General features: G+C 41.9%; 1 protein-coding gene across 4 annotated transcripts in view; it reads right to left on the bottom strand.

Moving 5' to 3' along the window:
- The window catches only part of MTA1 (metastasis associated 1), a 70,177-nt gene that overhangs the window by 40,534 nt on the left and 16,468 nt on the right, over window positions 1-13,175 (bottom strand). For all 4 annotated transcript variants that reach the window (XM_042874185.1, XM_042874184.1, XM_042874182.1 and 1 more), the window contains exons 4-7: window positions 9,039-9,165; window positions 8,803-8,866; window positions 3,756-3,873; window positions 2,146-2,248 (exon numbers count right to left, since the gene is read on the bottom strand). In XM_042874185.1, the coding sequence (XP_042730119.1) occupies window positions 2,146-2,248; window positions 3,756-3,873; window positions 8,803-8,866; window positions 9,039-9,165 (412 nt within the window). The remainder of the gene's footprint in view (window positions 1-2,145; window positions 2,249-3,755; window positions 3,874-8,802; window positions 8,867-9,038; window positions 9,166-13,175) is intronic.

Genomic DNA, 13,175 nt, shown 5'->3' with positions numbered 1-13,175 from the left:
CAAGGGAAGTGCTCTGCCTTGTAGGACAGGAGAGAGGTGATCCTTCTGGATTTCTGGGAACCCAGACAAACCATCAGCTCTGATTGCCATGTCACAATGCTGACTAAGCTGAAGGCTCAAGCTACCAGAGTCAGGACAGAAAAGAAGGCAGCCTTAAGCCAGACCCCATATCAGTTTGAAGATTGTGGAGCACACTGCCAGTCTTGGCTGGACTGTCCTACCACACCCACCATATAGTCCAGATTTGGCACCTTCTGACTTCCATGTGTTTGGGCTGATGAAAGATGGAGCACACAGGCAATTTTTTCCTAGCAACAATGCCATCGTAGCACCTGCGAAACAGTGGGTCACCACTGTGCTACAGCGTTCTATGAGCGTGACACGAGGCTCTTGTTCATTGCTGGAAAAAAAATACATAGCCAATGGTGGTGACTATGTTGCAAAATAGCATTTTGCAGCTGAGAATTTGCTCTATCAAACAGTGTTATTCTGCTCTTTGTTGTAGTTTCCATAGAAATAAAGAGGAGGCACTACTTATGGAGCAACCTACACAGAATTCATCCACTGCACATAAATCACTTAATCCAGCAGGATTTGACTCCACTGTTGGCACAAGTCCAGGGAAACAGCCACATTTTGTGTAAGTAGCACAGTGGAACTTGAGGAGACTAAATTTTATAGTGATTCCTTAGTGCAGTCATAACACTACAGATTTTATGAACCATAAAAAAAAACAAACAACTAAGTCTAGACAACAGAAAACAATAGTTAACCAATGACAAAAATGTATTAATGGATCTGTACTCTCAGATTTTCATCAATCTGGACAGCAGTTGACGTTTCTCCATTTTAACCAAGCTGGTTTTATTCTTGGCTTCCTGCTACTGGGCTCTCACACAAGGCCCATCCCACTCATGAAGAAGTTCTCAAGTGTTCTTAAAAATTTTGTCTGAATTGCATAAAATTAGCAAACTTTTATCTTCAAAGTGCAAAGAAAAATGATTTTTGTTGCACGTTTCTGAACATACAAACTTCTCATCTTGCATATTTAAAACTCTACGTTTTAACTCAATTTTCTTAAATTCTGCCCTTTTCTTTCCTCCTCCTGTTTTCTTAAGTCTATATCATTCAATGTGTTGAAAGCATTTGCTGTTGTTTCATAAATGCATTCTTTTTGCATCATTCAACAGCTCCAATCAGAATGAGAGTCCATTCCAGCCAAATTCTTCCATGTTATGTCCTCAGGAGACACTCCATTATCTCACCCACTACAGACACAGCAATACCACACCCAGGATAATTCAAGAGGAAAGTTCAGCAGCATGATAACTCAAGATGTGCGTGGGAAGGGAGAAGGGGGGAAAACACACCGCCTTCCTCCCTATATCTAATAGTAACTTGATCCACTGACTATGGATGGTCTAACTATCCACCTGCTACTCGCACCTCCATGCTTCCACAGTCTTATAAACTTAACTAGAAGACAGAGCTTGGAGAGCATTACCTTTTTCTTTAACTGTAAATATTAAATTTTAATATAAGCTTCTGTTCATATAAATGAACGGAACACTGAAAAGGGTCACAAATATTTCATAAAACTAACACTGACGGACAGATTGCCTTGAGTTTAAAAAGAAGCATAAAGCTCACCATTCCCCATCTGTACTCATTTGCAGGGATTGACTTTATTCATTCTACCTGTTTCCTAGTGCCTAGACTCCAACATCTTAGCTTTAACTATTACAACTTAACTATTATCGCATGTTGAAACGTGGCTGGATTTGAAAAAGGGACAAAATGGACTCTGTAATGAACTGTGAGGAATTTAGCTCACTGCGTGCTCAAAGTGCTGGCCAAAGAACTTGAAAAAACTCACCAGTTACAGGACAGTTCTCACATAAAATAGAAGAAAATGATTAACTTTTTGAAAGTGAAAGTTGTAAATCCAAGTAGTTGTTCATGAAGTCATGCAATTCCCAGGAAGGCACATTAACACGTCCATCATTTCAAAATGAAACAAGTGAATCAAGCAACCAAGCCAGCATTCATACCAGTACAGCAAAAAGAACACACACAAAAACACCAAGTGCTTAGAAAAGATGAGTTATTCAAATGTTCTTCAAAGAAGTGGTAAATTGCTCTTACCGTGCTACCACCAAGAACTGGTCTATCTGCTTGTCTACTAGCGGGTTAAAGGCTTCCCAAACTTTTGTTTCAAGTTTTGACTGATCTCTTCCATCATCCTCACCTGGTTGAAAAACAAGTTAGAAAAGCTCAACATGACTGTTTTGAAATAAAATTACTTTCCCGATTTTGTATCTCACAATAATTTAACCACCAAATCAACTCAGATACTCTGCCTGACAGTGAAAGTTTCATTCACCCATTCAGCTGTGACAACTTCAGCTTGACAGATGCAACAACCCAACTCATCCAAATTAGGCCACCGGATGCTGAAGAACTGATATCTAATGGCACAAGTAATGGGAAACAGAGTATGTCCTCCCCCAAACTAGCCTCCTCACTTCAGCCTCCTCCCCAGATTCTCTCTCTTTCTCCTCTACCTCACAGCAGTTCCAGGAAAGCAGGCACACTCCCAGCTGCTCTGAGCAGGCAAAGGGTAGCTGGTCCTGTATGCACCAGTTGCTTTCTAAGGGGCAAATCATAGCATCAGATTCTCTTAATTCTATTCTCCCAACCATATACAAACCAAAATATCTTCAAAAAAAATACAGGAGCTACTGAGCCTCTTTCTTTTAAGCCCATTTTGAAACATCTGGAGATTATACTTTTCTGAATTCCCATACTGGCTGGCTGAAGGAAGAGAGTGCCTTTCAAATTAGTTCATCCTCACTTAGGAGGCTAGCCCAGCTGCCAAATAAATACCACAGACAAATTAAACAAGAGTCCCGACCAATATGTTGGCCTGCTCTAACATTAGCCTAACAGTACCTGCACATCTGCAAAGCTCTGAAGCAGAGAGTGAGGTACCTCACTGCATTAACATCTCTGCCTGCGGAGTTTGGTAGAGCCCCTTCCGACACGGCTCATAACACCAGCTCTCTGAGAAGGAGAATGTTGTCAGATAGGTCTGAGCCCTACACAGGTCTCAGAGAAGAGTTCTTCCACCCACTGCAGTGCAAGGACCAGTGTGAAGCTGGTATCTGTTAACTAACAGCCTCTTTTCCTGGGCATGTGTCCTTATGTTCCTTCTGCTCCACGAGCAGGGCAGGCTGAGGTCTCACAATGTGCTCGAGGCAGCAAATTCCTCCTGCCTGTTCTGCAGGTGAGAAGTCTAGGCTGGCAGCCAACAGCAGCAGACGGGCAGGGGGCTCTGAGGAAAAGGCATCCAGCAATAATGGGCAAATTGATGTGGGGAGACAGCACTTAATTGGCAGTAATTTGGGAGTGGCTCTTACGGGGAAGCGAGGCTTGATTAAAAACACAAAGGCTATACAGATGTGATGGAAATTTGTGCTTCCCATGAAAATTCTGAAATCTCTTAAAATGAGTGCAAGCCCTGATAGAGCCAATTAATTCAATTTGTCTCAACAACTTTTATGATTTGGACAAATGCCCGCTTAAAGCCTGGTTTGAGACACAAAGCAGTGGGCAACTGCTTCAGTCCCTAACAATCCAAGCCAGTGGTGCATACATGACGTGGTGGTAGGAACCTCTGTCTCCCACATGGGCTGCATACATAAAAGTGGCTGCATTCCACATGGCCTCTTGACAACTTAAATTATGGAAATTACCTTCTTTTAATAAGTCTGTTATATCTGCCTGGTATCTGTTTCCAACTCGAATTTCTCCTTTATCAGCAAGTAGAGTCTTTTGTTGAGGATCGTATACTAGTGAATAGAAGAAGAAATCCTAAAAATGAAACAAAAACAGAAAAAGAAGTATTACTAGCTTACATTTTTAGCACAGTAAATATAGTAGCAAGTTTTTATGCTGTTTGCTCACCCAGTCTACTCATAGCAAGTAAAAACAAACTAATTACCAGTTCCCTTCTCAGCACTCTCCTAATAAAGATCAGGATGTGGCCTTCCTTGTCTCAGGGACACACTGCTGACCAAACTGTTTCCCCTCATCACTTAAGATTAAATTGCTGTCTTTCTTCTGCTGCTTATTGGGCAAAGGGAAGCAGATTTGGCAGCAGCAGCAGCTAGCTGCAGGTGGTAATACATTAATTTGTTGCTTTTGCTCAAGTAGATGAGAAAAAGGCTAAAAAAGCTGCTTGGTTTCTGTCACCTGGGTAAGCATGAACGATTAAAGCAAGAAGTCATACCAGAATGAGAATGTCCTGCCAGGGTGGAGGAAGAAAACAGCCTCAATTTTAATCACTTAACTGCACAGGGTAAGTAATTGAACTCTTCTGCAGCAAGTAAGTTCCATCAAAGGGGAACATGGGATATGGGGCAGGAAAAGAGCTCTGTTTGGACATCTCAATCTCCATCCACAGTAACCAGGTCACCAGGAACAGAACAGAAATGCATGATGTGCCATTCTTCATATCTTGGGTTTCCAGCTCCTTTTCCCTTCCCCGCATTTCTGTGTAAATAGCTGGCAACCTGTTCTAGTGCATCTCATTTCACACTTTCCCTTTCCCTTTATTTGTATGCATCATGCAGCAAAAAAATCAGGAAAAACCAGCATCAGTTTTCAGCTCTCTTCAACCTCATGAAAAGGCGGCAAGGAAAAGGAAGTCCTCTATCTGCCATGAAAAGCCCCAGAAGGAGGAATGACCACTGAGTTTCCCCAGTAACAAGGTAAACATTCTGTGGACTAGAGAGTCAAAGGTGCACATTAGGTTTGTTTATCCAGCCCTGCACATATATGGATTCATCTAAGACTGATGCCACAGAGGTAAGGTCTCCCACGTTTTCTTTACACGTTTAAAGCATCCAGCATGCAAGCAATTACAGAATTTAAAAGTGTTAAACATGGTAGTTCTAACTTTAATAGAAAAAAAAAAAAACCAGCATTTTTTCCAAGAGATTAATATGTATGGAATGGGGAGAAGAGAATAAATTTCAACTGGTCTGCATATGCTTTGGCTTTGCTACCTAAGAAAGCAGGATACAGAGAAGTCTCACCTATCCAGCACAAAACAAGAGGAAAGGCTTTAATTTGCACTGATCTTTTCCATCAGAAAACACATCACTTCCCCACAGAGGGAACATGCTCTGTTGGTGGAAAACACAGCCCTAACACCCAGGTAAGTAAACTAGAAGGGTTGTGGTCTGGAAGATTTGGTTGTGTTTTCAATCAAAGATGTTCTCGACAGAACTGATTCCCACTCCCACAGGAACCAAAGTCTACTTACAGCAACCTACCAACAGAAGGGAGCTTCAGAGTAGAAGACAAATAATTCATGTGACAGCTGAGTCAACAAATCTGGGTTCTTGCTCCCTGACATATGCAAAGTTCAAAATATTACAATATTGAGGATATACTGTACAAGAGATTTCATAGCACGATCTTTGTTGGCCAGAAGTCATTGATTGTGGGGAAGTTTTCTCCTATGGTATTTGACTGAGATGCTCTATTGCTTCTCTTCTGTAGATCACTGCTATGTATTTAGCCATCTAATGGCAGTCACTCAGTGAGAAAAGGGAGCTGGCTACACATCTCGTTTTGCTGTTCTTCCCTCATCCCTTTGTTTGACGCAGAGATAAAGGAAGGCAGGAGAAAGGCAGGCAACACTTCCCTCCAAAATAAAGAATTACAGGTCTCTGGTCTCTTCTATCCAGCCAGAGCCTCTTCAACAGGGATGAGATGGAAATTTAGGGGCAGAAGTGTGACTACAACGCAACTCCCAGAAGTAATACAATGCCAGCACCATCAGTGCCCATAGAAATATTAAATTCAGCCCACAAAAATGGCACGTCATTTCTGAAAACACTAACATCAGTTTAATGCCAATGGAAGCAACAGCCCAAGGAGCAGAGCAGATCCTAGTGTACTCTAGAATGAGTGTGAGTTCTTGATCACCACTGCATAGCGCCAATGAGAGATTTTCCACAAGGATTGCACCCAACAAAGTTACATGGCTCTTCACAATCGTCCATGCCTTTCCTTGCTGTCAAAACTGTGCATGTCGAGTTCATAGCAGTGAAGAAAAATAAGGGTTTTCTGCTTTAATTCCACATCCCAGAAAACACTCAACGTGTTTGGGAAAAAGAAAAAATTAATAAAAATGACCTGCCAAGAGTTAAAATTAAACCATGACTTTCTGCTTCTCCAAACTGTTATATGGACACTCAGAGCTTCCCTATCCAAGCCCCAAAGCTACCAGCAGCTACAAGCCAAGAACCAAAGCCACCAATGACAGAAAAACTGTAGAAAAGCTCCACATGAAAGTACAGTACAGAAAGTGGTTCGTTCATTACAGCCTGCAAACCTACTCTCATGAACTCAGTTGGGGTGAAGGCAGAAATTTTAGCATGTTATTTTTAGGGAGTACCAAAAGAAACAAATGCCAGAGACGTACCCAGCAGGCAAAATTCACACCATCACATGGATATCTTCTAGCAGCACAGTCAAATAAGTGGTACGTATAAAAATAGGGAAATCTAGTGCTAATCTGCAGAATAGGGAAATCTACTGCATGTGCCAGAAATGGTTATAACCTTCTCTTGATCTCCCTGAGAATTAAAATTAAGTATCTACAGGAAATTCAGGTTTTCAGTTGCTTCTTTCTTTTCCCCTTTTTCCTCCTGTTCCTCAGTCCTTCTACAAACCTGGTTTTGCCAGACACAATAAAAACAGCGCTGGGCCCTGGATGTCATGCAGCAATCTTTGTGAGCAGCACAGCAGGAGAGAGGGGAAGGATGAAAGCAAGATAACAAAAATGTAGTTTTGCTTTGCTTATTATCTCCCTAAAAACTTGTCTTCGTGTTTAACCTCCTTCAAGGCAAACAGCCTTGGGCCGAAAGCCTACTTTCAGTGGTCAAAACAGGCAAGTTATCAAACATACAAGAAATCTGTTGGCACATTCCCTAGAACTGCTTTGAAAGCAAAGAGAGAATTAAAAACAGGAAGAGAAAAAAAAAAATGGAGCAGTTGAAGACAGTTGAAGACTATACTACCCAGGGCCAGGAACTGACCAGGCAACAAGTATCTCCTTTCTGAATCTCTTCTCCCTCCACCCCAGCCCATTTCTGTTCCTAAGCTTCCCATTTCTTTACCATCTGTCCAAGCTACTTTGCACCACAGCAAAACACTGTGGTAAGCAACAGGACACATTCACGGAACTCCTTCATTCTGTGAAGTCTCTAAGTGCCTGCTCAGTTTAAAAATAGCCTGCATCACTCATCTTGCATTTTGAGAGTTCAAAAGGATGAAAACAAGAAATCTTTCTGTTCTGACATCTGCATCTGAGCAATTGCACAACTAGAGGAAGAAAGCTCCCTTCTCAGCCAAGGTACCTACCTGTAAGATGGCTGGTGATAAAAATGTTTGGGGAGCAATGGAGAAGGAACACAGCTTAAAGTTTGGGTACCGGTAAGTCTAAAACTAATTTCAGTTTGATTAACTTTTGCTTTCAAATGGGCATCTCCCAGACTGCTAGCTGGTAACAAGCATTTCTGAACACAACAGCCCTCGTTTGATGCACTGCCATTTGGCAGTCCTGAGCAGGCTCAACATGTTTTTGGTTTCACATTCCAAAGAGAAGCCTGACTATTTAATCTCCGTGCTTTGTTTAAAATTCTCTTAAACTGGAGCACTGGATTAAAATTAATCTTACATTTAAATAAATACTGAAGAAAGCTAAAGATGCATTTAAAAAGTCAGCCCAGACTGCAACACGCTCCTTCAAACCAAAAACAACCTGTTTTCTTTGCATTTCTTAAAGGACAGTTTAATGACTGCTACCTTACTGCTTTCAATTACAAGATTTCCTCTCTTACGTAACATTTAAATGTTTTCAAATCCAAACGTGCTTGCAGATGTATTATTCAAATAATAACACACTTAAATGACTCATTATTCGTTAGCATGAAGTTTAAGAAATTATATGCTGTTAGTTTCCAAAAGGAAAGGTTTCCTATTGTCATATGCCAAGACTGCCTAGCCCAGCTGGCAGCCAGTAGTTCAGACACCATTAAACTCGCATACATGTGTTAATAAACTGTAATTTTTTAAGACCACAGAACACCTGAAAAAGTGAAACCCACCAGCGTAAGACAGTTCAGTTGCAAGTATTTGGCTGAGGTACCTTTAAGGAGTCAGATTGCTAACATTTCTGCAGGAGTCAGAAGTTCAGTGACAAGTAGTTTTTCAAGGATCTAAGTGTCTGTGGTGGCAAATGAAGGATTACAAGTAAATAGTTCTAACGGTGAACTCAAAACCCAGGGAACTAAGCTCCTCAGAGATCTGAGGTGAGATCAAGCTTAAACCATACTGAAAAAAATATGTAAGACTTCAGGAGAAAACTAATATATGGAAATACAGTTTGCTGGCTTGCTCCCTCTTCTACAGTTACTTCACCTCCCACCCTGTGTAGTCTGGGAGCCTGAGCCTTCATCTTGAGCTTTCAGTCTGCCATTCTGATAGGCAAGAAGGGACAGCTTACTGTCACAGGAATGTAAACAACATGCCTGGCCTGCTAGATCCACCAAGTTTCACATCAAAATGAAGACTGCATTGAGCCCAAAGCTTCCCCCTGTCAACACTGAGTATGCTTAGACATGAAAGAAGAACTGTTCTTTTTAGAAAGCTTACAAAAAGCCACCAAATCTAAATTGTGCCAAAAGAAAGCGTTCAAGCTTGACAATTCACAAAATGGGTTCATACCTCCCGTTCCAGATATGATTTAAGGGATTCTGTCTCATTTAACAGAGTAACGCTGCATTTGCCTCTAAAAAAGAGAAACATATTTTATGAAAAAACACACATCTTAAAAGCTTGTGTGACGCATAAGATGATACTACTGAAGTTGCACACAAAATTTAATATTACACTGCAGATTGCTTGAATAATAGTGACATTTGGCTTCTAAATAAAAAGCACAGGAAGAAAATGGCCGTTACCTAATATGTGTGGCTGGCAGAGATTCCAGCTGTCGTGAGAGAAATAATTCACGATGTCGTAACTGATGCTTCTGTTTCTCTGGCAAGTCAACCATTTCTGGGTTTTCCATCTCTTCTTCCATTTCTCCTAGTCACAGAGAGACAAAAAGACCATTATGAACATGACATAAGTACGGACTCTAGGCCAATCAGCTCCAAAACCTTTGCTAAATAATAAACAGACTCAAGGTGAAATATAACTTCGAACCCTCACATTTCAGTTAAGGAAAGAATTAGATAACTAGTGCAGAAGCTTTAAGTCACGTCTGTGAAGAACAGCGTTTATCACCACTAGAATGAAAGCACCCCAGGTCAACACTTGTGGAGGCCCACCAAGGTCAGAAATCTGCAGCAGAAGAACAAGGGACCATCTGCCACAGCACTGGCTGCATTGGGAAGGAGCTGACACATGATGAACGAGGCAGGGAAAGCAAAATCTTCAATCCAGGTGTCAGCTATCATGCACCCTACTCCTATCGCAGTTGCACACTGCTCCGTCCTGCCTTCAACAGCTTCTGAAATAAATGCCTACTGAAAAGACCAGTTTAGCTGTTGAGAGGATTTCACTCTCTTCACCCTAACCACAGGCCATAGATCACAGTCACAAGATGAACTGGAATGTAACCAAGTGCCCAAGGCCAGCCTTGTGAGCAGCCCTCCCCTGCTGCAGCTCACACACTGCTGCCACACAAAGCCTGTGTTAGCCTGGAGCCAGGATCCACCACCACAGGCTTCCAGCCATGCTATCTCCATCCAACCAGCTTTAAATGAATGCCAAAGCAAATACATGAAATCACACCCATACGGATACGCAACCGATCCAAAACATCTCTAGGCATTGTCCTCGTTAGAAGTACATTATTGTTATGCTTTGTGTTCATTAGCAAGCATTCTGTCAGTCACACGAGACAAAGCTACAGAAAACCAAAAGCTCCATGATGAAGGAAACCCCCAGATCTCCTCCTTCCCTACGAAATGAAGGCAGTGATTGCATTGTCCAAAAGCACAGCAAAGTTTCCCAGACTCGAGGAGGACGAGCTGTAATGTCTCATACCCCAACAGCAGAGCTCCGACTTTCCTGCTGCTATGCTCTCAAAGAGCAGATCTGTGCCTGCAGCTTAATTCAACACTTGTTGCCAAGAAACACTTCTAGTCAGAAATGCATATAGGAACAGTTGTGATTCATACACTCGGAAGATTAGTTACCTCTAATCCTCACTGCCAGCCCAAAAGAAAGCAAACAGAAAGGAGAGAACACGCCATTTTACTAAACATTAAAGTTGCATTTAAATAGCCCACCATTATGCCAAAGGGGGGGACAAAAACCAACGATATACCTTCCACATTCCTCATGATTTATCACTGTTTTACTGTCCTGGAACAGAGACCTGTGGTTTATAAGTCCCTCAGGTAAGCTGCTCCAGCAAGGAAGGGAAAAAGCAGTGTAATTAAACCCCACTGCAACATGCAGCAGCTCTTATAACTGCATGAGCCGTTCTGCAAACAGCAGCACGTTACAATTTAGTATTTTTCTACACACTGGGACACAGACTCTACATTCATGCCCCAGTTTCATGGTTCTGCAGTTTATTTACTGAAGTGGATTCTGTTTTAGTTGAAAATTAATACTGTGGCTGCTGCCCTACACTATAAATACACCAGCAGCAATCCACAAACAAGTCAGTAAGTTACCAGCTTGCCTGCTCAAAAACCGACGGAAAAGGCATTAATGCCTCCTGCACTTAGGAGAGGTTTTGGAAAATCAGAGTATGCACAGAGTAATGCAGGAAAAACACTAAGGAGCAGCTTAATGCTTTAATACACTTAATGTCTTCAGTATACTTAGTAGCTGAGAGCTTTCAAAAATTACATGAAATATATATTGAGGACTATGTGGTAGTCTTACCTACAAAGAAAACAAACCACCCAGCAAAACCAAGCTCATCTCTGGAGGTACATCCCTTCAGGGAGGCTTGTCTTCCAACTCCTGTCTTATTTATATGCCTTGTGCTTGCAATGAAACAAGGAAGGTGGGACGCACGAGTTTTCTTCTTAGGCCAGCTCTGCTACGTGCAGCCTTTCAAAGGAGAAGGCACAATGCATTTTGACAAATGTCTTCTGAAGGAAAGAAACGCACCAGGAAGGCAGCACTGGAGTCATATAAAAAGTAGCTTTGATAAAACAGTAACTGAAACCACCTCAACACCTCATGTACTGCAAAGGTTTAAGTTGGGCTATAAACCAAAATGGGACTAATGCAGCCTAAGGCTTCAGGACAAGTGCAACACATATGCACCTCAACCTCCTACAGCTCATGCTCTCAGCAAAGCAGACTTTAGGCTCCAGAATGGCAGCCCCTGAAAGACAAGGACAATAATCTTAGAAAGAAATAGTAATAACAATAATAAACTCCTTTCAGAAGCACTTGCCCACATTTACGGCAGTACTGTGGAGTAAGTGATGAGAACACAGTAGGTGCAGTATATTGGGATTTCAACGATCTCGTAAAGCTTTGCTTCAAAATTAATCTCTCTGCTTGATAGATGCAGTCATGCGGATTTAAAACTAAACATTTAGGCTTAATATAAGCAGTAATATTTCAGCTATGCAAAAGTAGCCAGTGCAATGCTGCAAGGACTGTTAGATTAAGCATTATTAGATATCTGACTACAGAATCATTAATAGCACATTAAGAAAAGCTTGACAGTGACACAGTGGAAGCAAGAGACAGGCAGATTGGACACAAACAGCAAGACTCATGTGAAAGCTAACATATCTTGGGGAAAATAATTAGAAAGAGCAAACTGAGTTGGCAGGAGAAGCCCAAGAGGCAGAAATTGTAATTTAAAACGACCAGATATATGAGATGCGAAATTAAACATCAATATTTGCTAGATGTTAGAAAGAATAGCAGCTTGATACAGATCTGACAGCAGAGACACAACACAGAGCTCTCGCTCTGCATTCTGGGCTTTATGCAAGTTGCTACATGGCAGAACTCAGAAAAGCACAAAAGCAAATGACACAGAAATAAGCGCTCAGTAGGATGTCCAGCTTGGAAGATGGGCAGGTCTGCAGTAACAGAAGAATGGAGGTGGGGCTGGAGGTGTTCAAGAAACATCCAGATGTTGTACTGAGGGACATGGTTTACTGGTGATAGGTGGATGGTTGGACTGGATGATCTTAGAGGTCTTTCCAGCCTTGGCAATTCTATGATTCTAATTAGTTAGGGTTGAAATGTAAAAGTAAAAAGGAGGAAAAAGGGGCCAAAACATTGGGAAACTCAATGAAGCTGGGGGCACTGACCTGTTACAGTTTCTTCAGCAGGATGGAAGCTTCAACTAAGCAGCTCTGAAAGACATTCTACAGTTCTACAGAAGAACCTTCTGTGTTGGAGGAAACCAATGCTGTGACAACAGATTCCTTTTCCCAGGACCACTTCTAATGGTCCATACTAAGCCTTGGAACCTCATTTATTTTCTCTTTACCAAAACCCAAATATTGACTCGTAGCTATAAAAACATGGTGGAATCTTCAACAAGTGGAACTCCTTACACCTTGACAGTTCAGGAGAAGTTGACCACAGTACCAAGCAAACATCTCATGACCCCTTCCAAGACTTACTGTGATCATCTGCTGCAACCATGGTCAACACTGCGGGAAGGGACAGAGCAAATAGGACCTGCTTTTAACACTTTCCTTCCTCACCACAACAGCGTTGGAAGAGGAAATCACAGTTTCCTCCTCTCAACAGCAGGCTCCAAAATGCCCATGCACAGATTAATGAACTTGGCTCGTTTTAAAACTGCACGTGCGGATCAGGGAGAAAATGGGGGTAGAGGGTGTAAAATAGCCAAGAACTCATCAATAAAGCTGTCATCAAACTGCATTTACACTGGCTGGTGTCATCTAAAAATACTCAGCGGCCCCCCAACTGTTTGGGCACACGGCTCTCACGCAGCTCACGGACTGATTGAGTAATGACACCTCATCACTGAGGGATGTTTATTTTTAGAAGATTCAGCACTTTGAAAAGCACGCTGCCATGCGTGCCTGGCACCCAAACACCAGCTGATGAAAGCTGACCATAAGGCTGCC

This window comes from Lagopus leucura, unplaced genomic scaffold (assembly GCF_019238085.1).
Source record: "Lagopus leucura isolate 7727_CA_CO unplaced genomic scaffold, USGS_WTPT01 Super-Scaffold_100009, whole genome shotgun sequence".
In the NCBI taxonomy this organism is placed as follows: Eukaryota; Metazoa; Chordata; class Aves; order Galliformes; family Phasianidae; genus Lagopus; species Lagopus leucura.
This window is presented reverse-complemented; position numbering and strand designations above follow the sequence as displayed.